The sequence below is a fragment of the Drosophila subpulchrella genome, chromosome 3L (genome assembly GCF_014743375.2).
Source record: "Drosophila subpulchrella strain 33 F10 #4 breed RU33 chromosome 3L, RU_Dsub_v1.1 Primary Assembly, whole genome shotgun sequence".
Taxonomy (NCBI): domain Eukaryota; kingdom Metazoa; phylum Arthropoda; class Insecta; order Diptera; family Drosophilidae; genus Drosophila; species Drosophila subpulchrella.
Genome location: NC_050612.1, coordinates 19,948,032 through 19,974,244, shown reverse-complemented (window position 1 = coordinate 19,974,244; position 26,213 = coordinate 19,948,032). Strand labels below are relative to the sequence as shown.

The 26,213-nt window shown below is 42.7% G+C and overlaps 1 protein-coding gene across 13 annotated transcripts in view; it reads left to right on the top strand.

The window, feature by feature from the left end:
- Positions 1-26,213, top strand: part of LOC119554814 (titin) — a 138,626-nt gene that overhangs the window by 98,859 nt on the left and 13,554 nt on the right. For 2 of the 13 annotated variants that reach the window (XM_037865866.1, XM_037865869.1), the window contains 4 exons: positions 6,419-6,631; positions 11,105-15,272; positions 15,488-15,712; positions 16,288-26,184. The exons of 9 other annotated variants lie outside the window; for them this stretch is intronic. In XM_037865866.1, the coding sequence (XP_037721794.1) occupies positions 6,419-6,631; positions 11,105-15,272; positions 15,488-15,712; positions 16,288-26,184 (14,503 nt within the window). The remainder of the gene's footprint in view (positions 1-6,418; positions 6,632-11,104; positions 15,273-15,487; positions 15,713-16,287; positions 26,185-26,213) is intronic. 2 more of the 13 variants (XM_037865868.1, XM_037865867.1) reach the window with 1 other exon arrangement.

Here is a 26,213-nt window from a genome sequence, read left to right as displayed (position 1 = left end):
ACCAGAGGAAATTCAAGAGCTTCCTGAGGAGGTCCGAGTTGTTGAAACCGTTACAGAAGACGGCAAGCCAAAGAAGAAGAAGATCCGCACTCGCGTTATCAAGAAGGTCAAGGGCGACAAACAAGAAGTCACGAAGATCGAAACCGTCGAGGAAGATGACAAGCAACCTGAAACCACTGTTACAGTTGAAAAACTTCCATTTCAAAAAGAAAAACCAGAGGAAATTAAAGAGCTTCCTGAGGAGATCCGAGTGGTTGAAACCGTTACCGAAGACGGCAAGCCAAAGAAGAAGAAGATCCGCACTCGCGTTATCAAGAAGGTCAAGGGCGACAAACAAGAAGTCACGAAAATCGAAACCGTCGAGGAAGATGACAAGCAACCCGAAACCACTGTAACAGTTGAAGAACTTCCGTTTGAAGAAGAAAGGCCAGAGGGAATTCAAGAGCTTCCTGAGGAGGTCCGAGTGTTTGAAACCGTTACCGAGGACGGCAAGCCAAAGAAGAAGAAGATCCGAACTCGCGTTATCAAGAAGGTCAAGGGCGACAAACAAGAAGTCACGAAGATCGAAACCGTCGAGGAAGATGACAAGCAACCCGAAACCACTGTTACAGTTGAAGAACTTCCATTTGAAGAAGAAAAACCAGAGGAAATTCAAGAGCTTCCTGAGGAGGTCCGAGTGTTTGAAACCGTTACAGACGGCGGCAAGCCAAAGAAGAAGAAGATCCGCACTCGCGTTATCAAGAAGGTCAAGGGCGACAAACAAGAAGTCACGAAGATCGAAACCGTCGAGGAAGATGACAAGCAACCCGAAACCACTGTAACAGTTGAAGAACTTCCGTTTGAAGAAGAAAGGCCAGAGGGAATTCAAGAGCTTCCTGAGGAGGTCCGAGTGTTTGAAACCGTTACCGAGGACGGCAAGCCAAAGAAGAAGAAGATCCGAACTCGCGTTATCAAGAAGGTCAAGGGTGACAAACAAGAAGTCACGAAGATCGAAACCGTCGAGGAAGATGACAAGCAACCCGAAACCACTGTTACAGTTGAAGAACTTCCATTTGAAGAAGAAAAACCAGAGGGAATTCAAGAGCTTCCTGAGGAGGTCCGAGTGTTTGAAACCGTTACAGACGGCGGCAAGCCAAAGAAGAAGAAGATCCGCACTCGCGTTATCAAGAAGGTCAAGGGCGACAAACAAGAAGTCACGAAGATCGAAACCGTCGAGGAAGATGACAAGCAACCCGAAACCACTGTTACAGTTGAAGAACTTCCATTTGAAGAAGAAAAACCAGAGGAAATTCAAGAGCTTCCTGAGGAGATCCGAGTGGTTGAAACCGTTACAGAAGACGGCAAGCCAAAGAAGAAGAAGATCCGCACTCGCGTTATCAAGAAGGTCAAGGGCGACAAACAAGAAGTCACGAAGATCGAAACCGTTGAGGAAGATGACAAGCAACCTGAAACCACTGTAACAGTTGAAGAACTTCCATTTGAAGAAGAAAAGCCAGAGGAAATTCAAGAGCTTCCTGAGGAGGTCCGATTGGTTGAAGTCGTTACAGATGACGGCAAGCCAAAGAAGAAGAAGATCCGTACTCGCGTTATTAAGAAGGTAAAGGGCGACAAACAAGAAGTCACGAAGATCGAAACCGTCGAAGAAGATGACAAGCAACCCGAAACCACTGTAACAGTTGAAGAACTTCCATTTGAAGAAGAAAAGCCAGAGGAAATTCAAGAGCTTCCAGAGGAGGTTCGAGTGGTTGAAACCGTTACAGAAGACGGCAGGCCAAAGAAGAAGAAGATCCGCACACGCGTTATCAAGAAGGTCAAGGGCGACAAACAAGAAGTCACGAAGATCGAAACCGTCGAGGAAGATGACAAGCAACCCGAAACCACTGTAACAGTTGAAGAAATTCCGTTTGAAGAAGAAAAGCCCGAAGAAATTCAAGAGCTTCCTGAGGAGGTCAGAGTGGTTGAATTTGTTACCGAAGACGGCAAGCCAAAGAAGAAGAAGATCCGTACACGCGTTATCAAGAAGGTTAAGGGCGACAAACAAGAAGTCACGAAAATCGAATCCGTCGAGGAAGATGACAAGCAACCCGAAACCACTGTAACAGTTGAAGAACTTCCATTTGAAAAAGAAAAGCAAGGGGAAATTCTAGAGCTTCCTGAGGAGGTCCGAGTGGTTGAAACCGTTACCGAAGACGGCAAGCCAAAGAAGAAGAAGATCCGTACTCGCATTATCAAGAAGGTCAAGGGCGATAAACAAGAAGTCACGAAGATCGAAACCGTCGAGGAAGATGACAAGCAACCCGAAACCACTGTAACAGTTGAAGAACTTCCGTTTGAAGAAGAACAGCCTGAGGAAGTTCAAGAGCTTCCTGAGGAGATCCGAGTGGTTGAAACCGTTACCGAAGACGGCAAGCCAAAGAAGAAGAAGATCCGCACTCGCGTTATCAAGAAGGTTAAGGGCGACAAACAAGAAGTCACGAAAATCGAAACCGTCGAGGAAGATGACAAGCAACCCGAAACCACTGTAACTGTTGAAGAACTTCCGTTTGAAGAAGAAAAGCCAGAAGAAATTCAAGAGCTTCCTGAGGAGGTCCGAGTGTTTGAAACCGTTACAGAAGACGGCAAGCCAAAGAAGAAGAAGATCCGCACTCGCGTTATCAAGAAGGTCAAGGGCGACAAACAAGAAGTTACAAAGATCGAAACCGTCGAGGAAGATGACAAGCAACCCGAAACCTTTGTAACAGTTGAAGAACTTCCATTTGAAGAAGAAAAGCCAGAGGAAATTCAAGAGCTTCCAGAGGAGGTTCGAGTGGTTGAAACCGTTACAGAAGACGGCAAGCCAAAGAAGAAGAAGATCCGCACTCGCGTTATCAAGAAGGTCAAGGGCGACAAACATGAAGTCACGAAGATCGAAACCGTCGAGGAAGATGACAAGCAACCCGAAACCACTGTAACAGTTGAAGAACTTCCATTTGAAGAAGAAAAGCCAGAGGAAATTCAAGAGCTTCCTGAGGAGGTCCGAGTGTTTGAAACCGTTACAGAAGACGGCAAGCCAAAGAAGAAGAAGATCCGCACTCGCGTTATCAAGAAGGTCAAGGGCGACAAACAAGAAGTTACAAAGATCGAAACCGTCGAGGAAGATGACAAGCAACCCGAAACCTTTGTAACAGTTGAAGAACTTCCATTTGAAGAAGAAAAGCCAGAGGAAATTCAAGAGCTTCCTGAGGAGGTCCGAGTGTTTGAAACCGTTACAGAAGACGGCAAGCCGAAGAAGAAGAAGATCCGCACTCGCGTTATCAAGAAGGTCAAGGGCGACAAACAAGAAGTCACAAAGATCGAAACCGTCGAGGAAGATGACAAGCAACCCGAAACCACTGTAACAGTTGAAGAACTTCCATTTGAAGAAGAAAAGCCAGAGGAAATTCAAGAGCTGCCAGAGGAGGTTCGAGTGGTTGAAACCGTTACAGAAGATGGCAAGCCAAAGAAGAAGAAGATCCGCACTCGCGTTATCAAGAAGGTCAAGGGCGACATACAAGAAGTCACGAAGATCGAAACCGTCGAGGAAGATGACAAGCAACCCGAAACCACTGTAACAGTTGAAGAACTTCCATTTGAAGAAGAAATGCCAGAGGAAATTCAAGAGCTTCCAGAGGAGGTTCGAGTGGTTGAAACCGTTACAGAAGACGGCAAGCCAAAGAAGAAGAAGATCCGCACTCGCGTTATCAAGAAGTTCAAGGGCGACAAGCAAGAAGTCACGAAGATTGAAACCGTCGAGGAAGATGACAAGCAACCCGAAACCACTGTAACAGTTGAAGAACTTCCATTTGAAGAAGAAAAGCCAAAAGAAATTCAAGAGCTTCCTGAGGAAGTCAGAGTGGTTGAAACCGTTACCGAAGATGGCAAGCCAAAGAAGAAGAAGATCCGCACTCGCGTTATCAAGAAGGTCAAGGGCGACAAACAAGAAGTTACAAAGATCGAAACCGTCGAGGAAGATGACAAGCAACCACAAACCACTGTAACAGTTGAAGAACTTCCATTTGAAGAAAAAAAGCCAGAGGAAATTCAAGAGCTTCCAGAGGAGGTTCGAGTGATTGATACCGTTACAGAAGACGGCAAGACAAAGAAGAAGAAGATCCGCACTCGCGTTATAAAGAAGGTCAAGGGCGACAAACAAGAAGTCACGAAGATCGAAACCGTCGAGGAAGATGACAGGCAACCCGAAACCACTGTAACAGTTGAAGAACTTCCATTTGAAGAAGAAATGCCAGAGAAAATTCAAGAGCTTCCAGAGGAGATTCGAGTGTTTGAAACAGTTACAGAAGGCGGCAAGCCAAAGAAGAAGAAGATCCGCACTCGAGTTATCAAGAAGGTCAAGGGCGGTAAACAAGAAGTTACAAAGATCGAAACCGTCGAGGAAGATGACAAGCAACCCGAAACCACTGTAACAGTTGAAGAAATTCCATTTGAAGAAAAGCCAGAGGAAATTCAAGAGCTTCCTGAAGAGGTCAGAGTGGTTGAATCCGTTACCGAAGACGGCAAGCCAAAGAAGAAGAAGATCCGCACTCGCGTTATCAAGAAGGTCAAGGGCGACAAACAAGAAGTCACGAAGATCGAAACCGTCGAGGAAGATGACAAGCAACCCGAAACCACTGTAACAGTTGAAGAACTTCCGTTTGAAGAAGAAAAGCCAGAGGAAATTCAAGAGCTTCCTGAAGAGGTCAGAGTGGTTGAATCCGTTACCGAAGACGGCAAGCCAAAGAAGAAGAAGATCCGCACTCGCGTTATCAAGAAGGTCAAGGGCGACAAACAAGAAGTCACGAAGATCGAAACCGTCGAGGAAGATGACAAGCACCCCGAAACCACTGTAACAGTTGAAGAACTTCCATTTGAAGAAGAAAAGCAAGGGGAAATTCAAGAGCTTCCTGAGGAGGTCCGAGTGGTTGAAACCGTTACCGAAGACGGCAAGCCAAAGAAGAAGAAGATCCGTACTCGCGTTATCAAGAAGGTCAAGGGCGACAAACAAGAAGTCACGAAGATCGAAACCGTCGAGGAAGATGACAAGCAACCCGAAACCACTGTAACAGTTGAAGAACTTCCATTTGAAGAAGAAAAGCCAGAGGAAATTCAAGAGCTTCCTGAAGAGGTCAGAGTGGTTGAATCCGTTACCGAAGACGGCAAGCCAAAGAAGAAGAAGATCCGCACTCGCGTTATCAAGAAGGTCAAGGGCGACAAACAAGAAGTCACGAAGATCGAAACCGTCGAGGAAGATGACAAGCAACCCGAAACCACTGTAACAGTTGAAGAACTTCCATTTGAAGAAGAAAAGCAAGGGGAAATTCAAGAGCTTCCTGAGGAGGTCCGAGTGGTTGAAACCGTTACCGAAGACGGCAAGCCAAAGAAGAAGAAGATCCGCACTCGCGTTATCAAGAAGGTCAAGGGCGACAAACAAGAAGTCACGAAGATCGAAACCGTCGAGGAAGATGACAAGCAACCCGAAACCACTGTAACAGTTGAAGAACTTCCATTTGAAGAAGAAAAGCAAGGGGAAATTCAAGAGCTTCCTGAAGAGGTCAGAGTGGTTGAATCCGTTACCGAAGACGGCAAGCCAAAGAAGAAGAAGATCCGCACTCGCGTTATCAAGAAGGTCAAGGGCGACAAACAAGAAGTCACGAAGATCGAAACCGTCGAGGAAGATGACAAGCAACCCGAAACCACTGTAACAGTTGAAGAACTTCCATTTGAAGAAGAAAAGCAAGGGGAAATTCAAGAGCTTCCTGAGGAGGTCCGAGTGGTTGAAACCGTTACCGAAGACGGCAAGCCAAAGAAGAAGAAGATCCGTACTCGCGTTATCAAGAAGGTCAAGGGCGACAAACAAGAAGTCACGAAGATCGAAACCGTCGAGGAAGATGACAAGCAACCCGAAACCACTGTAACAGTTGAAGAACTTCCATTTGAAGAAGAAAAGCAAGGGGAAATTCAAGAGCTTCCTGAGGAGGTCCGAGTGGTTGAAACCGTTACCGAAGACGGCAAGCCAAAGAAGAAGAAGATCCGTACTCGCGTTATCAAGAAGGTCAAGGGCGACAAACAAGAAGTCACGAAGATCGAAACCGTCGAGGAAGATGACAAGCAACCCGAAACCACTGTAACAGTTGAAGAACTTCCATTTGAAGAAGAAAAGCCAGAGGAAATTCAAGAGCTTCCTGAAGAGGTCAGAGTGGTTGAATCCGTTACCGAAGACGGCAAGCCAAAGAAGAAGAAGATCCGCACTCGCGTTATCAAGAAGGTCAAGGGCGACAAACAAGAAGTCACGAAGATCGAAACCGTCGAGGAAGATGACAAGCAACCCGAAACCACTGTAACAGTTGAAGAACTTCCATTTGAAGAAGAAATGCAGGGGGGAATTCAAGAGCTTCCTGAGGAGGTCCGAGTGGTTGAAACCGTTACCGAAGACGGCAAGCCAAAGAAGAAGAAGATCCGTACTCGCGTTATCAAGAAGGTCAAGGGCGACAAACAAGAAGTCACGAAGATCGAAACCGTCGAGGAAGATGACAAGCAACCCGAAACCACTGTAACAGTTGAAGAACTTCCATTTGAAGAAGAAAAGCCAGAGGAAATTCAAGAGCTTCCAGAGGAGGTCAGAGTGGTTGAAACCGTTACAGAAGACGGCAAGCCAAAGAAGAAGAAGATCCGCACTCGCGTTATCAAGAAGGTCAAGGGCGACAAACAAGAAGTCACGAAGATTGAAACCGTCGAGGAAGATGACAAGCAACCCGAAACCACTGTAACAGTTGAAGAACTTCCATTTGAAGAAGAAAAGCCAGAGGAAATTCAAGAGCTTCCTGAGGAGGTCAGAGTGGTTGAAACCGTTACAGAAGACGGTAAGCCAAAGAAGAAGAAGATCCGCACTCGCGTTATCAAGAAGGTCAAGGGCGACAAACAAGAAGTCACGAAGATTGAAACCGTCGAGGAAGATGACAAGCAACCCGAAACCACTGTAACAGTTGAAGAACTTCCATTTGAAGAAGAAAAGCCAGAGCAAATTCAAGAGCTTCCTGAGGAGGTCCGATTTGTTGAAACCGTTACAGAGGACGGCAAGCCAAAGAAGAAGAAGATCCGTACTCGCGTTATCAAGAAGGTCAAGGGCGACAAACAAGAAGTCACGAAGATCGAAACCGTCGAGGAAGATGACAAGCAACCCGAAACCACTGTAACAGTTGAAGTACTTCCATTTGAAGAAGAAAAGCCAGAGGAAATTCAAGAGCTTCCTGAGGAGGTCCGAGTGGTTGAAACCGTTACAGAAGACGGCAAGCCAAAGAAGAAGAAGATCCGGACTCGCGTTATCAAGAAGGTCAAGGGCGACAAACAAGAAGTCACGAGGATCGAAACCGTCGAGGAAGATGACAAGCAACCCGAAACCACTGTAACAGTTGAAGAACTTCCATTTGAAGAAGAAAAGCCAGAGGAAATTCAAGAGCTTGCAGAGGAGTTCCGAGTGGTTGAAACCGTTACAGAAGACGGCAGGCCAAAGAAGAAGAAGATCCGCACTCGCGTTATCAAGAAGGTCAAGGGCGACAAACAAGAAGTCACGAAGATCGAAACCGTTGAAGAAGATGACAAGCAACCTGAAACCACTGTTACAGTTGAAGAACTTCCATTTGATGAAGAAAAACCAGAGGAAATTCAAGAGCTTCCTGAGGAGGTCCGAGTGTTTGAAACCGTTACAGAAGACGGCAAGCCAAAGAAGAAGAAGATCCGCACTCGCGTTATCAAGAAGGTCAAGGGCGACAAACAAGAAGTCACGAAGATCGAAACCGTCGAGGAAGATGACAAGCAAACCGAAAGCACCGTAACAGTTGAAGAACTTCCATTTGAAGAAGAAAAGCCAGAGGAAATTCAAGAGCTTCCTGAGGAGGTCAGAGTGGTTGAATCCGTTACCGAAGACGGCAGGCCAAAGAAGAAGAAGATCCGCACTCGCGTTATTAGGAAGGTAAAGGGCGACAAACAAGAAGTCACGAAGATCGAAACCGTCGAGGAAGATGACAAGCAACCCGAAACCACTGTAACAGTTGAAGAACTTCCATTTGAAGAAGAAAAGCCAGAGGAAATTCAAGAGCTTCCAGAGGAGGTACGCGTGGTTGAAACCGTTACCGAAGACGGCAAGCCAAAGAAGAAGAAGATCCGCACTCGCGTTATCAAAAAGGTCAAGGGCGACAAACAAGAAGTTACAAAAATCGAAACCGTCGAGGAAGATGACAAGCAACCTGAAACCACTGTAACAGTTGAAGAACTTCCATTTGAAGAAGAAAAGCCAGAGGAAATTCAAGAGCTTCCAGAGGAGGTTCGAGTGGTTGAAACCGTTACAGAAGACGGCAAGCCAAAGAAGAAGAAGATCCGTACTCGCGTTATCAAGAAGATCAAGGGCGACAAACAAGAAGTCACGAAGATCGAAATCGTCGAGGAAGATGACAAGCAACCCGAAACCACTGTAACAGTTGAAGAACTTCCATTTGAAGAAGAGAAGCCAGAGGAAATTCAAGAGCTTCCTGAGGAGGTCAGAGTGGTTGAATCCGTTACCGAAGACGGCAAGCCAAAGAAGAAGAGGATCCGCACTCGCGTTATCAAGAAGGTCAAGGGCGACAAACAAGAAGTCACAAAGATCGAAACCGTCGAGGAAGATGACAAGCAACCCGAAACCACAGTTACAGTTGAAGAACTTCAATTTGAAGAAGAAAAGCCAGAGGAAATTCAAGAGCTTCCAGAGGAGGTACGAGTGGTTGAAACCGTTACCGAAGACGGCAAGCCAAAGAAGAAGAAGATCCGCACTCGCGTTATCAAGAAGGTCAAGGGCGACAAACAAGAAGTCACAAAGATCGAAACCGTCGAGGAAGATGACAAGCAACCCGAAACCACAGTTACAGTTGAAGAACTTCAATTTGAAGAAGAAAAGCCAGAGGAAATTCAAGAGCTTCCAGAGGAGGTACGAGTGGTTGAAACCGTTACCGAAGACGGCAAGCCAAAGAAGAAGAAGATCCGCACTCGCGTTATCAAGAAGGTCAAGGGCGACAAACAAGAAGTCACGAAGATCGAAACCGTCGAGGAAGATGACAAGCAACCCGAAACCACTGTAACAGTTGAAGAACTTCCATTTGAAGAAGAAAAGCCAGAGGAAATTCAAGAGCTTCCAGAGGAGGTCAGAGTGGTTGAATCCGTTACCGAAGACGGCAAGCCAAAGAAGAAGAAGATCCGCACACGCGTTATCAAGAAGATCAAGGGCGACAAACAACAAGTTACGAAGATCGAAACCGTTGAGGAAGATGACAAGCAACCCGAAACCACAGTTACTATTGAAGAACTTCCATTTGAAGAAGAAAAGCCAGAGGAAATTCAAGAGCTTCCAGAGGAGGTTCGAGTGGTTGAAACCGTTACAGAAGACGGCAAGCCAAAGAAGAAGAAGATCCGCACTCGCGTTATCAAGAAGGTCAAGGGCGACAAACAAGAAGTCACGAAGATCGAAACCGTCGAGGAAGATGACAAGCAACCCGAAACCACTGTAACAGTTGAAGAACTTCCATTTGAAGAAGAAAAGCCAGAGGAAATTCAAGAGCTTCCTGAGGAGGTCAGAGTGGTTGAATCCGTTACCGAAGACGGCAAGCCAAAGAAGAAGAAGATCCGCACTCGCGTTATCAAAAAGGTCAAGGGCGACAAACAAGAAGTCACGAGGATCGAAACCGTCGAGGAAGATGACAAGCAACCCGAAACCACTGTAACAGTTGAAGAACTTCCATTTGAAGAAGAAAAGCCAGAGGAAGTTCAAGAGCTTCCTGAGGAGGTCCGAGTGGTTGAAACCGTTACAGAAGATGGAAAACCAAAGAAAAAGAAGATCCGTACTCGCGTTATCAAGAAGGTCAAGGGAGACAAACAAGAAGTCACGAAGATCGAAACCGTAGAGGAAGATGACAAGCAGCCCGAAACCACTGTAACAGTTGAAGAACTTCCATTTGAAGAAGAAAAGCCAGAGGAAATTCAAGAGCTTCCTGAGGAGGTCAGAGTGGTTGAATCCGTTACCGAAGACGGCAAGTTAAAGAAGAAGAAGATCCGCACTCGCGTTATCAAGAAGGTCAAGGGCGACAAACAAGAAGTTACAAAGATCGAAACCGTCGAGGAAGATGACAAGCAACCAGAAACCACTGTTACAGTTGAAGAACTTCCATTTGAAGAAGAAAGGCCAGAGGAAATTCAAGAGCTTCCTGAGGAGGTTCGAGTGGTTGAAACCGTTACAGAGGACGGCAAGCCAAAGAAGAAGAAGATCCGCACTCGCGTTATCAAGAAGCTCAAGGGCGACAAACAACAAGTCACGAAGATCGAAACCGTCGAGGAAGATGACAAGCAACCCGCAACCACGGTTACAGTTGAAGAAGTACCTTTTGAGAAAGAAACGCCGGAGGAAATTCAAGAGCTTCCTGAGGAGGTCCGAGTGGTTGAAACCATTACCGAAGACGGTAAGCCAAAGAAGAAGAAGATCCGCACTCGCGTTATCAAGAAGGTCAAGGGTGACAAACAAGAAGTCACAAAGATCGAGACCATCGAGGAAGATGACAAGCAACCAGAAACCATTGTTACTGTTGAAGAATTTCCGTTTGAAGAAGAAAAGCCAGAGGAAATTCAAGAGCTTCCAGAGGAAGTTCGAGTGGTTGAAACCATTACCGAAGAGGGAAAGCCAAAGAAGAAGAAGATCCGCACTCGCGTTATCAAGAAGGTCAAGGGTGACAAACAAGAAGTCACAAAGATCGAGACCATCGAGGAAGATGACAAGCAACCCGAAACCACGGTAACAGTTGAAGAAGTACCGTTTGAGAAAGAAACGCCGGAACAAATTCAAGAGCTTCCTGAGGAGGTCCGAGTGGTTGAAACCATTACCGAAGACGGTAAGCCAAAGAAGAAAAAGATCCGCACTCGTGTTATCAAGAAGGTCAAGGGCGACAAACAAGAAGTCACGAAGATCGAAACCGTCGAGGAAGATGACAAGCAACCCGAAACCACTGTAACAGTTGAAGAACTTCAATTCGACGGCGAAAAGCCAGAGGAAATTCAAGAGCTTCCAGAGGAGGTTAGAGTGGTTGAAACCGTTACCGAAGACGGCAAGCCAAAGAAGAAGAAGATCCGCACTCGTGTTATAAAGAAGGTCAAGGGCGACAAACAAGAAGTCACGAAGATCGAAACCGTCGAAGAAGATGACAAGCAACCCGAAACCACGGTAACAGTTGAAGAAGTACCGTTTGAGAAAGGAACGCCGGAGCAAATTCAAGAGCTTCCTGAGGAGATCCGAGTGGTTGAAACCGTTACAGAAGACGGCAAGCCAAAGAAGAAGAAGATCCGCACTCGCGTTATCAAGAAGGTCAAGGGCGACAAACAAGAAGTCACGAAGATCGAAACCGTCGAGGAAGATGACAAGCAACCCGAAACCACGGTTACAGTTGAAGAAGTACCTTTTGAGAAAGAAACGCCGGAGGAAATTCAAGAGCTTCCTGAGGAGGTCCGAGTGGTTGAAACCATTACCGAAGACGGTAAGCCAAAGAAGAAAAAGATCCGCACTCGTGTTATCAAGAAGGTCAAGGGCGACAAACAAGAAGTCACGAAGATCGAAACCGTCGAGGAAGATGACAAGCAACCCGAAACCACTGTAACAGTTGAAGAACTTCAATTCGACGGCGAAAAGCCAGAGGAAATTCAAGAGCTTCCAGAGGAGGTTAGAGTGGTTGAAACCATTACCGAAGACGGTAAGCCAAAGAAGAAGAAGATCCGCACTCGTGTTATAAAGAAGGTCAAGGGCGACAAACAAGAAGTCACGAAGATCGAAACCGTCGAAGAAGATGACAAGCAACCCGAAACCACGGTAACAGTTGAAGAAGTACCGTTTGAGAAAGAAACGCCGGAGCAAATTCAAGAGCTTCCTGAGGAGGTCCGAGTGTTTGAAACCGTTACAGAAGACGGCAAGCCAAAGAAGAAGAAGATCCGCACTCGCGTTATCAAGAAGGTCAAGGGCGACAAACAAGAAGTCACGAAGATCGAAACCGTCGAGGAAGATGACAAGCAACCCGAAACCACTGTAACAGTTGAAGAACTTCCATTTGAAGGCGAAAAGCCAGAGGAAATTCAAGAGCTTCCAGAGGAGGTTCGAGTGGTTGAAACCATTGCCGAAGACGGCAAGCCAAAGCAGAAGAAGATCCGCACTCGCGTTATAAAGAAGGTCAAGGGTGACAAACAAGAAGTCACAAAGATCGAAACTGTTGAGGAAGATGACAAGCAACCACAAACAACTGTTACAGTTGAAGAACTTCCGTTTGAAGAAAAAGAGCCAGCGGAAATTCAGGAACTTCCAGAGGAGGTTCGAGTAGTAGAAACCATTACTGAAGACGGTAAACCAAAGAAGAAGAAGATCCGCACTCGCGTTATCAAGAAGGTCAAGGGTGACAAACAAGAAGTCACAAAGATCGAGACCATCGAGGAAGATGACAAACACCCAGAAACCATTGTTACTGTTGAAGAATTTCCGTTTGAAGAAGAAAAGCCAGAGGAAATTCAAGAGCTTCCAGAGGAAGTTCGAGTGGTTGAAACCATTACCGAAGAGGGAAAGCCAAAGAAGAAAAAGATCCGCACTCGCGTTATAAAGAAGGTCAAGGGTGACAAACAAGAAGTCACAAAGATCGAAACTGTTGAGGAAGATGACAAGCAACCACAAACAACTGTTACAGTTGAAGAACTTCCGTTTGAAGAAGAAAAGCCAGAGGAAATTCAAGAGCTTCCTGAGGAGGTCAGAGTGGTTGAATCCGTTACCGAAGACGGCAAGCCAAAGATGAAGAAGATCCGCACTCGCGTTATAAAGAAGGTCAAGGGCGACAAACAAGAAGTCACGAAGATCGAAACCGTCGAGGAAGATGATAAGCAACCCGAAACCACTGTAACAGTTGAAGAACTTCCATTTGAAGAAGAAAATCCAGAGGAAATTCAAGAGCTTCCAGAGGAGGTACGCGTGGTTGAAACCGTTACCGAAGACGGCAAGCCAAAGAAGAAGAAGATCCGCACTCGCGTTATCAAAAAGGTCAAGGGCGACAAACAAGAAGTTACAAAGATCGAAACCGTCGAGGAAGATGACAAGCAAGCTGAAACCACAGTTACTGTTGAAGAACTTCCGTTTGAAGAAGAAAAGCCAGAGGAAATTCAAGAGCTTCCAGAGGAGGTACGCGTGGTTGAAACCATTACCGAAGACGGTAAACCAAAGAAGAAGAAGATCCGCACTCGCGTTATCAAAAAGGTCAAGGGCGACAAACAAGAAGTCACAACGATCGAAACCATTGAGGAAGATGACAAGCAACCCCAAACCACTGTTACAGTTGAAGAACTTCCATTCGAAAAAGAAAAACCAGAGGAAATTCAAGAGCTTCCTGAGGAGGTCCGAGTGGTTGAAACCGTTACAGAAGACGGCAAGCCAAAGAAGAAGAAGATCCGCACTCGCGTTATCAAAAAGGTCAAGGGCGACAAACAAGAAGTCACAAAGATCGAAACCGTCGAGGAAGATGACAAGCAACCCGAAACCACAGTTACTGTTGAAGAACTTTCGTTTGAAGAAGAAAAGCCAGAAGAAATTCAAGAACTTCCAGAGGAGGTTCGAGTGGTAGAAACCATTACCGAAGACGGTAAGCCAAAGAAGAAGAAGATCCGCACTCGCGTTATCAAGAAGGTCAAGGGTGACAAACAAGAAGTCACAAAGATCGAGACCATCGAGGAAGATGAAAAACACCCTGAAACCATTGTTACTGTTGAAGAACTTCCGTTTGAAGAAGAAAAGCCAGAGGAAATTCAAGAACTTCCAGAGGAGGTCAGAGTGGTTGAAACCGTTACAGAAGACGGTAAACCAAAGAAGAAGAAGATCCGCACTCGCGTTATCAAGAAGGTCAAGGGTGACAAACAAGAAGTCACAAAGATCGAGACCATCGAGGAAGATGACAAACAACCCGAAACCACTGTTACCATTGAAGAACTTCCGCTTGAAGAAGAAAATCTAGAGGAAATTCAAGAGCTTCCAGAAGAGGTTCGAGTGGTTGAAACCATTACCGAAGACGGCAAGCCAAATAAGAAGAAGATCCGCACTCGCGTTATCAAGAAGGTCAAGGGCGATAAGCAAGAAGTCACAAAGATCGAAACCGTCGAGGAGGATGATAAGCAACCCGAAACAACGGTCAGTGTCGAAGAAACCGATTTAAGTTCTCCCATTGTAGGCAAAGTTAAACTAAAAAAAAGAATTATCGTTAAAAAGCCAGAAGATGAAGTAACTGTATTTGAATTGCCTGAGCGGAAATCAGTGATACTTTCAGAAAAAGAGGATGGAACTCCAACAAAAATGGTTATTAAAACAAAAATCATCAAGAAGATTCAAGGTTCGAACATGGAAGTTACAAAGGTTCAAACTGTTGAGGAGTATGAAAAAGCACCACAAACTAAAGTAACGGTTGAAAATTTTGAGCTTCCATTCCCAGAACTTCCAGAAGAAAAAATTTCTGAAGTTGTAATTTTGCCTGATGAGGTGGTCGAGTCTAAAACTGTTGACGAAAAAGGACTTCCAAAAATAATTAAAACCAAGAAGCGTGTCATTAAAAAACCTGTAACTGGAAATAACGAAGAAGTTACTGAAATAGGAATTGTTGAACAAGACAATACTGAGCCCATCTATTCAGTATCCATAAAAGAACAGCCCTTTACGGATTCGACGCCAAGTGACAGTAAATTAATTGAGCTGCCTGAACACCTGACAGAGTTGGTAGTTGTTTCGCCTGATGGGACGAAAAAGAAAAAGACCGTTAAATCTAGAGCTTACAAAAAGAGCATCGACCATGATCTTGATGAAGTTACAACTGTGCATATAATCGAGGAGGAAGATAAAGAGCCACTGACTACTGTAAAAATAGAAGTTGTGCCTGCTGACGAAATATCCATCACACCCATACCGATTGAAGAGCTTCCTGAGGAAACTGTGTTCACCGAAGAATTAGACGAGAATGAGAAGCCAACAAAGAAAACTACCAAAACACGAACATTTAAAAAGCGTGGTCCGGAGGACGACGAATATTTCCAAATTCAAACGGTTGACGAAGAGGGCAAGGAACCCGTCTCACTCATACGAGTTGTTAGCGATGAAAATATTGCTGATATTATCGATATTAGTAAGCTTGAAGATGAAAAAGTTTCGAAACACAAACACAAGCCACACAAACAGAAGGGTAAGAACACAAACAAACACACCATCCCAATACACATTCCACATAAAAGACTGCAATTGAAGTATACGCAAAAATTCTTTGCTTTTTCGTCATTTATTTTCATAGATGTATTATTTAATCTCTATATTATTATTTGACCTGTGATAAAGCCTTTTAATAACATATTTTCTTGATCATTCCACAAATCACAAACAAACATAAACACCTTAATACAGTGGAGAAACCAAAGGCCGCTAACACACAAACGGAACACCCAGTTTACATCACGACATTTAAGTCTGTACAAAACGAAGATGGAGAAACAACCATACAAACTGAAAACAAACGAGTTTCACAGGAGGAAGGCATCGTTGTTGAGGAAGTCCTCAGTGATACAGAACTCATTCCAGAAGACACAACACAATCACACCTTGAAATTATTGAAGTCAGCGAGCCAACAGGTGATTTTTTCTCAATAAACACATATTTATACATAACCAAATTACATTAGGAACCATTAATAAGCCATTTGAGGTACAACAATATAACATTCTCAATTAATAAAGTTAGGAACAGTATAGATCAATTCCATTTCGTTATACATTTATATATATAGATTATACATTCCAAAAAGTGCATACAAACAAACATGATCGATATTCTGTGGAAAATATATATACTAACTACTTACCTAATTTACTCAAATGTACGTGGGATTTAAAATTAAAACTATACCCAAAAAGCCTAATACGTACATGGGTGAATCTTTTACAAATTTAAAAATGTTTACCATTTAGTAAAAAAGTGTGGTAAACAAGAACCATCAGAATATTTTTGAAATTCTTTAAAAGGTAAAGTTTGTAAAAGAAGAACTCACATTTTAAATTTTAATCATTTTTTAACCCGTGCAAGTCTAAACACCAAACTTTGCGCACCGAACAAAGTTTGTGTGGTACAAAGCATTATATAAAATGCAAATATAAATGTAAAAATTAGTTTAGTGCTAACACAAAACACGTAATTCTTTTTTAAACAGACCAATACAACAAAGAGTACACAATCACTGAACCTGAAGAGGCAAGTGCTGACGCCATAAAAAAACCAGCTAAAGACAAAAAACCAAAACAGAAAAAGACACTAGAAACTCCTATTGAGGAAGTTGACGAGACTATTGTTGTTGAAGAAAGTATAGGGGAACCGACTGACAAGACAGATAAGAAACGAAAGTCAAAAAAGGTTGAGGGTAACGTTGGAGAAATTATTGCTGATGAGAAACCAGTTGAAAAGAAGGAAAAACTAAAGAAAAAGAAAGTGGTCAAGTCAAAACGTGATGAAATGGATGACTATATCCAATTCCTAATACACCAAGAAATTCCAAAGACTGTACTTCAAGATTACCAGCGTACTGAAATGGAACTTCCACAAAGGGCTCGTCGTGACTCGTCTTTTAAACAGCCGGTTAAGCTTACACCTATGAAAATCGAAAAAGTAGAGTTTAAAAAGCCTAAAATGGTTGAAATAAGTTCTGTAGTTGAGTTCCCACAAATGCTTAAGCTTAAAGCTCCAAAGCAACGACCTCAGGAAGAGAAAAAGACAAAGAACGAAGCATCTTTTAAGAACAAAAGATTAAAGAGCTGGATTAGGTTTATACCATATGCACCATATTGCTTCCCTTATGTGGTTACCGAATTGGAAACTAATCGCGATGTGGGGGATCTTTCACGAAATGTTGAAGAAGCCGAACAGGTATTGAAATTGCGGCCGAGGAAATTCAAGCATTCTAAGCCCGAAAAAACGGAACTAGAAGAAGCCGACCTGGATGCTTTTGAATCTGAAAACTCAGAACCATCTGATAAAGAGCAACCAAGGCCGAAGTACAAACGAGCTAAAAAGTTAAAAGATGAAGTTCCGGAAGAAACTAGGAAGCTTAAGCTTGGAAAGGGTAAAATTCCACAAAATGTTGAGGCTGTTGAGGAAATTCGCTTGAAACCGGTTGAGCTAGGTATAGCAGAGGAAGAAGTTGGCGAAAAGCCAGTTAAGATGGCGGATGAGGAAGTAATCAAGAAGAAGAAGACCAAAAAATCCGACAAGCCTGAAGATGGACTTCACTTTGAGTCCATCGAATTTAAGGATGTTGAAAGTTCCTTTGAGTTTCCAGAAGAGTCCGAAACATCCGCGACCGAGGAAACATTCACACAGGGGAAGCCAAAATACAAAAGGAAAAAGAAGCCGACTTCCAAGCCAGAGAAAAACCAGTACAAAATAGCTCCCGGAAAACCAAAGGAACAAGAAGAAATCCCGGAAGATGAGCTTAAATTGCACAAGCGCCAGGGTGAAAAGCCTGATACTGAAATGGAAGAGGTGAAGCTTAAACCATTCTATAAGTTCGAGGTGATAGAGATGGAGCCTGAAAATGTCCCGTCTGAAACGGTACCTACCACTGGAAAGCTTTCAAAGGAACCTAAAAAAAAGCGAAAGCTCAAGCTTAAGACGGAGCAGGAAGATAACACCATCGAAATCGTGGAAATATCTCCTGAGGATAACGATGACAAAATCTTTGAAGTAACAGTCACAAGCTCTGAAATAGTTCAAGCTGACGAAAGGCCAAAAAAAATACTTAAGAAGAAGGTAAAGCGAATGAACAAACAGGAACTGGATGATTTTGTCACAGAGCTAAAGGAAGAACCGGATCAAAAGTTCTATGAAACAAGCATGCATGACTTCTATGAAGTAAAGTTGACCGAATTGCCGTCAGAAACGGAAAAACCTAAGAAGCGCCGGATACGTCTTGAAAAAGGAGATGATGTGGAAGTTCTGGAAATTGTCGAATCGGGTGTTGCTCCCGGTGAAGAAACACTCTACGAAATCACTGTAACTTCAACCGAAACAAACGAAGATGAAAATGAAGCGAAGCCAGCTGAAAAGCTTAAAAAGAAAACCAGGAAAATGAAGAAGGATGAGCTTGATGCCTATATTCAGCAATTGATAAATGCCGAGATCCCAGTAACAGAGCTGGAAAAATATGAGAAAATTGATGTAGATGGAAAGCCGAAAAAACCCAAGAAGCAAAAGGTCAAGCTTGAGAAGGCAATTTTAGATGAAGGCGAAACTCTTCAAATTGGAGTCACAGAGCACGAGCCAATCGAAAAACCTAAATCAAAGAAACCAAAGTCAAAGATAGCAATTAAGGAAGAAGATACAGTTGAAACCGAGACAATTCCGGTATTCGATGAGTTTCTCATCAAAAAAATTGATTCTGAGCGTACCTCAGACGAACGCATTAAACAATCTGATGAACAAATCTCTCTGGCTTTGGATGACATTTTAGTAGATTTAAGTGAGTCCCTTCCCATTGTGGTAGTCGAGGACGATCTTGAGTCCATTCCACTGGCTCCTAAAATAATTTCTATAACGGATGAGAAAATACTTAAGAAACGCACGGTCAAAACTAGAAAGGGTCCAAAGCAGTACGAAATTGAAATAATGGAAACCGATGCACAAAACGAGAAACCAGATGAAGCAAAGGTTATAGTTATAACGACGGAAATTTCTGAAGATACAACCGACGGACCTGCGCTAATTAAGCCGGAAGCACCAAAGAAATCCGTCAAGAAGGTGAAGAAAGATAAGCTTAAGCAGTACATTGTCAACATTATCGAAGAAGCCCCGTTGGAACATATCGTTGAAATATCTGAAGATACTGAATCAGCTTTAACCATAGAAAGCCCATTGGAAGAAAAAAATACTTCCTTTACCACTACAATAGTTGAAGAGGAAACAGTTAAGCCTTTCGTACCCGAAGAAAGAAAGTCTGAAGATGTTGCTAGTATTCCTAAAGACAAGAAAAAGAAAACTGATAAACAGAAAAGGGTAAAAATATCCGAAATAGAACCTTCACCGAGTTCTGAAGATTCGATAACCACAGAATATTCATCAAAGCTCTTAGAATCCGCGGAAATTCCGCAAGCGGATGATTATTCGATGGAGGTAAAAGATAGCTTGCCAAAGGCTAAAAAGAAAACGACAAAGAAACACCAGGAGAAGTCTAACGCTGAGCCCATATCCGAATATACAATTCGAATAGAGGAGCTCGCTCCGGAAACTGCTACCGAAAAAATAGTAAACGAAGAAGGTGCGGAAGTTGAACGAGTCATAACCAAACGAAAAATCAAAAAGCAGGAGGGACCAATGGAATATCTTATTGAAGTTGTGGAAACATATGAAGAAAATAAACCCGAAGCAGATATAATCATCCAGACCACTGAAATAACTCCATCAACTGACTCAACCCTTCAAGAGAACCACAAGGTGAAGATTGTCAAAGAGAAGAAACCAAAATCTGAAAGCTTGGACAATTATATTCAAAAACTGATAGAAGAGGAAATTCCTAAATTGGATCTTGAAGAACATGAAGCTAATGTATTAGAGACATCTCCAGAGGCAAGAAAGCCCAAGAAAATCAAGAAACATCACAAAAAATCGACCAAGATTGTCGACGGCATACCGATTACTGTGCACGAGGTAATCATACGAGAATTCGAGCCCGATCAAGAAGACTTAGAGCCGCAAGAGGTCGTTGTGGAAGAATTTGATCGTGATGATACAAAAGAAGCTCCAAATGATGTAACAATAAAGGTCTCAGAAGAAAAACCTAAGCCAAAATCGAAAAAATGGTTAAAGGCCAAGGTTGTGGAAGAGGAACTGCCGCAACCAGTTATTAAAGACATTTCGGAGGTTGTACAAGTTGTACATGTAACTGAAGAAGATGGAACAGCAAAGCAGGTTGAAATTAAGAAGAAAAAAATTTCTCGCAAGCGAGGTCCGAAAGAACAAATCTTTGAAATCACCGAAACAAAAACTAGTGATGAGCCGTTGGCCGAAGTAACTATTGTCGAGGTAACAGAAGAACAGCCTTTAGAAGAATTCCAAGTAGTTAAAGAGAACAAACCAATTAAAAAACCAAAGAAACTGAGACTTGAAGATATCAAAAACTATGTCATTAATGTTCTAGAAGAGTTTTCTGAACCCAATCGAATCGAAAAACTTGTGGAGGGCGACGACGACAGGACACAACCATTTATTGAATACATTTCTGAGGTTGTCAAAGTTGAAGAAGTTATAAAAGAAGATGGCGCAACAAAGCGGATTGAAGTAAAGAAAAAGAAGGTTTCCCGAAAAGAAGGTCCAAAGGAACAAATCTTTGAAATCACCGAGACAAAAACAAGTGATGAACCATTGGCTGAAGTAACTATTGTCGAAGTTACAGATGAGAAACCTAAAGAAGAGATTAATCTACCTAAGGAAAAAAAATCCATAAAGAAGCCGAAAAAACTTAAGCCAGAAGACGTCGAAAGCTATATAATTAATGTTCTGGAGGAGTTTAATGAGCCCCAGAGGTTTGAGAAGATCGACGAACCGGTCATTAAGGATATTGCTGAGTCCGTGGAAATTCAAGTTATTGAAGATGATGGCGTTACCAAGCAAGTTGAGGTTAAGAAGAAGAAGGTTTCCCGCAAGCAAGGTCCCAAGGAACAAATATTTGAAATCACCGAGACGAAAACTAGTGATGAGCCATTGGCTGAAGTAACTATTGTCGAAGTTACAGATGATAAACCTAAAGCCGTAACTCTTCTACCTAAGAAAAAGAAACCAATAAAGAATCCAAAAAAACTAAAGCCTGAAGAGGTCGAAAGCTATGTAATTAATGTTCTGGAGGAGTTTAATGAGCCCCAGAGGTTTGAGAAGATCGAGGAACCGGTCATTAAGGATATTGCTGAGTCCGTGGAAACTGAAGTTATTGAAGATGATGGCGTTACCAAGCAAGTTGAGGTTAAGAAGAAGAAGGTATCCCGCAAGCAAGGTCCCAAGGAACAAATATTTGAAATCACCGAGACGAAAACTAGTGATGAGCCATTGGCTGAAGTAACTATTGTCGAGGTTACAGATGATAAGCCTAAAGAAGTATCTCTTCTACCTAAGGAAAAGAAACCAATAAAGAAACCGAAAAAACTTAAGCCAGAAGACGTCGAAAGCTATGTTATTAATGTTCTAGAGGAGTTTAACGAGCCGCAGAGGTTTGAGGACACCGAGGAACCAGTCATTAAAGATGTTTCTGAGTCCGTGGAAATTCAAGCTACAGAAGATAATGGCGTTACCAAGCAGGTTGAGGTTAAGAAAAAGAAGATATCCCGCAAGCAAGGTCCCAAGGAACAAATATTTGAAATCACCGAGACGAAAACTAGTGATGAGCCATTGGCTGAAGTAACTATTGTCGAGGTTACAGATGATAAGCATAAAGAAGTAACTCTTCTACATAAGGAAAAGAAACCAATAAAGAAACCGAAAAAACTAAAGCCTGAAGAAGTCGAAAGCTATGTAATTAATGTTTTAGAGGAGTTTAGCGAGCCGCAGAGGTTTGAGGAGGCCGAGGAACCGGTCATTAAGGATATTGCTGAGACCATGGAAATTAAAGTTACAGAAGATAATGGCGTTACCAAGCAAGTTGAGGTTAAGAAGAAGAAGGTTTCCCGCAAGCAAGGTCCCAAGGAACAAATCTTTGAAATCACCGAGACAAAAACTAGTGATGAACCATTGGCTGAAGTAACTATTGTCGACGTTACAGATGATAAGCCTACAGATAATATTATTTTACCTAAGGAAAAGAAACCATTAAAGAAACCGAAAAAACTTAAGCCTGAAGACGTCGAAGGCTATGTTATTAATGTTCTAGAGGAGTTTAGCGAGCCTCAACAGTATGAAGAGGTAGAGCCTACTGAGGAAGAACCATACGAAACTAAAATCAAAACCAAGAAGCCAAAGTTGCCGAGCGAAAAGCCTCTTGAAAAGACTATCTATATTGAGGATGTAGCTCCTGAAACTGTTATAGAGAATGTGGTAAACGAAAAGGGCGAGGAAGTTAAACAAGTAAAGACAACCAAGAAACTTAAAAAAAAGGAAGGTCCCAAGGAGTATCTCATTGAAATAACAGAAACCTATCAAGAGAATAAGCCTGAGGCCGAGATCGAATTCACTACAACAGAGTTACTTTCGGAGGACTCACCAGATTTCAAAAATGATCAGCCAGTCAAGATTCTTCAAAAGGTTAAGAAGAAGAAGCCAGTAAAGGACGATCTTGACAAATACATACAACAGTTAATTGAACAGGAAATCACAAAAACACCTCTAGAAGAATATGAACCAACAGAAATAGATGCAAAGCCCAAACAGCCCAAGAAGAAGGTAAAGACTCATCACAAAAAGACAATTAAAGATGTTGATGGGTTACCAATTACTATTCACGAATTCGATGTTGAAGAAATAATACCAGAACCTGCGGATACTGATAAGGAAGAAGAAGTGTTAGAGGAAGTCGAGGAAGTACCACAACAGCCAGACGATTCTTCAAAGTACCTTGTAAGCATTTCCGATGAATTTGTTGAAGCTGATAAGCCAATCGAAAAATCTCCTGAGAAGAAACAAACACCAATTAAAAAAGGAAAGCCATTAAAAAATAAGTTGGTCGTTGAGTCTCCTGCTCCATTGGAAGAAATGGATCGCACTGTTGAAATCGTTACGCAACCCACAGAAGAGGGAACTGTAAAAGATGTAACTGTCAAGAAACGAAAGGTATCGCGAAGAAAGGGATCTAAAGAGCACGTCTTCGAAATTACGGAAACAACAAGTGATGATCAGCCTACGGCCGAAGTTACAGTAGTCGAGTTGACCAGCGGTGATATATTAGTATCTGAAGAAAAACCAAAGCCGGAAAAAAAGATTGTTAAAAAGCCTAAACAATTAAAGAAAGACGAAATTGAGGAATACATAATTAATATTATAGATGAATTCGTACAGCCGGTTCCAGTTGACGTAGTTGAAAGTGAAGTAGAAGAAGTGAAGAAGGAAACAACTAAGAAACCAAAGAAATCTCAGAAAACTTACACAGTCACTGAAGAGGAACACACAGATAGCCAGGTACCTGAAGTGGCTAAGGAAAATTTCGAGCAACCGATTGAGTCCGTTCCAGAGAAGCCAACAGAATCTGTTGAATATACCATCGCTATAGAAGAAAAAACTGTGGCTGACGAAAAGCTACAACCCAAGCCCAAAAAGATTACCAAGCCCAAGACTGTTAAGCAGCCTGCAGTAGAAGAAAGCCATGACTATATTGTAAGTGTGAATTTTGAAGAAAACATAGATGAAGAGCCAATCCCTGAACATGAAGCAGTCGTAATTGAAGCTGAAGAAGATAAACCAACTGAGCAACCAGCTTTCCAGGTAGACGAAATTGAAACCGAGGCAGTAGAAAAGGAAGTAATCGATGATAAGGGCGAAACGGCAAAGCAAACTGTTACCAGACGTAAAATCAAAAAACAGATTGGCAACAAGCAAGAAATAATCGAAATCGTGGAAACTAAGACAGGAGATACTCCAGAGTATGAAGTCATTGTCACGACTGAAGAGCCAGAAACAATAAGCGAAGAAGTTCCACAGGAGGAAAAACAAAGGAAAATTCGTAAAGCCAAAAAGGTTCCGAAAGACGATCTTCATGACTATATTCAGAAACTTATTGAGCAGGATATACCAAAAACCGAACTGGAAAAATATGAAAAGATCGACTTGGACGAGCCAGTTAAAATGAAGAAGAAACCTATCAAGAAGTTAAAGCATTCTGAGAAGAAGCCAATAGAGGGCGCTGAACAGCCGGTTGAGGATAAGCCTGTTGAGGAGATTTCGGAAATTCCTAAAGTTGAAAAAGACGAGCCGAAGCTCACAGTTACTCTTTCGGAATTTATTCCGGAAAAGCCAGCAGAAACGCCTTTTGAAATAGTGGTCCTTGAAGAAACGGTAGAAACCAAGCAGGTGCCAGATGATGAGGGAATAGTAAGGGAAAAGGTGGTTAAAACTAAAAAGATAAAGCAGAAGAAGGGTCCTGAAGAAATAGTTCACGACATAGTCGAGGTGACTGATAAGGATACAAACGAATCTGAAGTAACAGTCACAACCACCACTCCAAAGGAGACTTCTGATCGGGAAGAGCCTTTAGTAAAACATAAACGGACCAAGAAGGTTAAGAAAGACGAAGTCGAAGACTTTATTATGACAGTTATTGAGGATGAGACACCTAAGACGATTGAACCCGAAGACGTAGTTGCCGTTATAGATGAGTCCAGTTCTAAGCCAACTTCGGAGAAGACAAGGAAAAAGCCAAAGATAGAAAAACAACCTTCAGTTGAGGATACTGTGCCTAAAGACAACGCAGTTTCCGTCATCGAGAATATTCCGGAGGATTCTCCAGTTAGTGACGATCTTATAACTGTGATGGAATCAGTTCCACTCATAGAAGAGCCTGAACTGAAAATAAACCAGGTTGAGGAAACTAAGAAACCAGAAAAGAAAAGAAAGCCAAAGTCATCAGTTTTGATTCAAGAGGACCAACCGGTAGATGAAACTGAAGAACAGCCTTTAAAAGTTACACCGAAGGATTCTGACACTGAAAACCCGGATGCTCGCGAATTTAGTGTTTCAATCAAAGAAGAAGAACACACAGAGCCCAAACCTGAAAACAAGAAGTCTCCTAAAAAAGTATCTGAAAAACCAGGCCATCCCTCTGAGAAAAAACTCAACATTTCGGGTAACGAAAGTGTTTTGGAACCTGAAGAAGAAAAGCCTTTTACAATTCAGGTAATTGAAAGCGAAACAAAGGTCGAAGAAACCAAAGATGACACTGGGGAAACTCATAAACAGGTTACCACCAAGCGAAAGTTGAAACGACCTGACGGTGAAGGTGAAATAGAGATTATTGAAGTTGTTAGGGACGATCAGCCTGAGGCGGAAATAACCATTGTAGAGTATGAACCGGAACCTGTAAAGCAAGACGAAAAGCCCAAGGAACCCAAAAAGAAAACGAAAAAGGTCAAGAAGGATGACCTTCATGACTACATACAAAAGTTAATTGAAATGGAAACTCCCAAGACTGAGCTTGAAAAGTATGAGAAAATAGAATTTGAGCCGACTGTCAAGGACAAACCAGTAGATGACTTGATTGATATAATTGAAAAAACTCCTTCTGAAAAGCCGAAAAAAGAAAAGAAGAGCAAATCCAAAGAAGTTCCCAAGGAGGAAAGTCCCGTTCCAGATCAGTTGGTTGAAGTCAAAGTGGTCGAAGAGGAAGCTCCTGAGCAACCCCAAATACCAGTTGAAGTTGTAGAAGTTCAACCAGTTGAGGTACATGTTCAAGAGGTTGTTACTGATGAGGGCACGCCGGTTCAGGAAAAAACTACCAAACGAGTTTTGAAGAAGAAGGGACCTGAAGAAGAAACCACATTCAAGATTACAACAATTGAAAGCGAGGATAACGATTCAGTGACGGTTATCGTTGATGAGGAACCAGAAATAGCTCCCGTACAGTCCATCGAAGAGCAACCACAGCGGGCTGATGAGAAACCGAAACCAAAACCCAAGAAAACAGTAAAGAAGATTAAGAAGGACGACCTAGACGATTATGTAAAGAAACTAATTGAAGAGGAAATCCCCAAGGTAGCGCTTGAGAAGTATGAAAAGGTAGAAATGCCAGAGAAATCTGGTAAAACAGCTCCTTCTGAAAGTATTCCAGAAGAGACAAAATCTGAAACAACCGAGCCAACAACAATTTTCACCGACTTAACCAAACCCAAGAAATCGAAGACTCATAAACCAAAGACAGAAGCCGCATACGAAACAGAAACTGACGTACCGACAGAGACTATTTTAGACATCACTGACACAGCAGAAATCACACCAACCCAATTTGCACAACCCGAGGACACAGCCACTGCACAAATTACACCAAGCGCACAAGAAGAGAAACCTTCTCAAGATGACACTAAAGATACAATTCAGAAATCAGTTAAACATAAGAAAACAAAACCAGACACACAAAAAAGCGTTGAAACAAGTAAGTTATTAGAAGAGATTTTTTGGAGC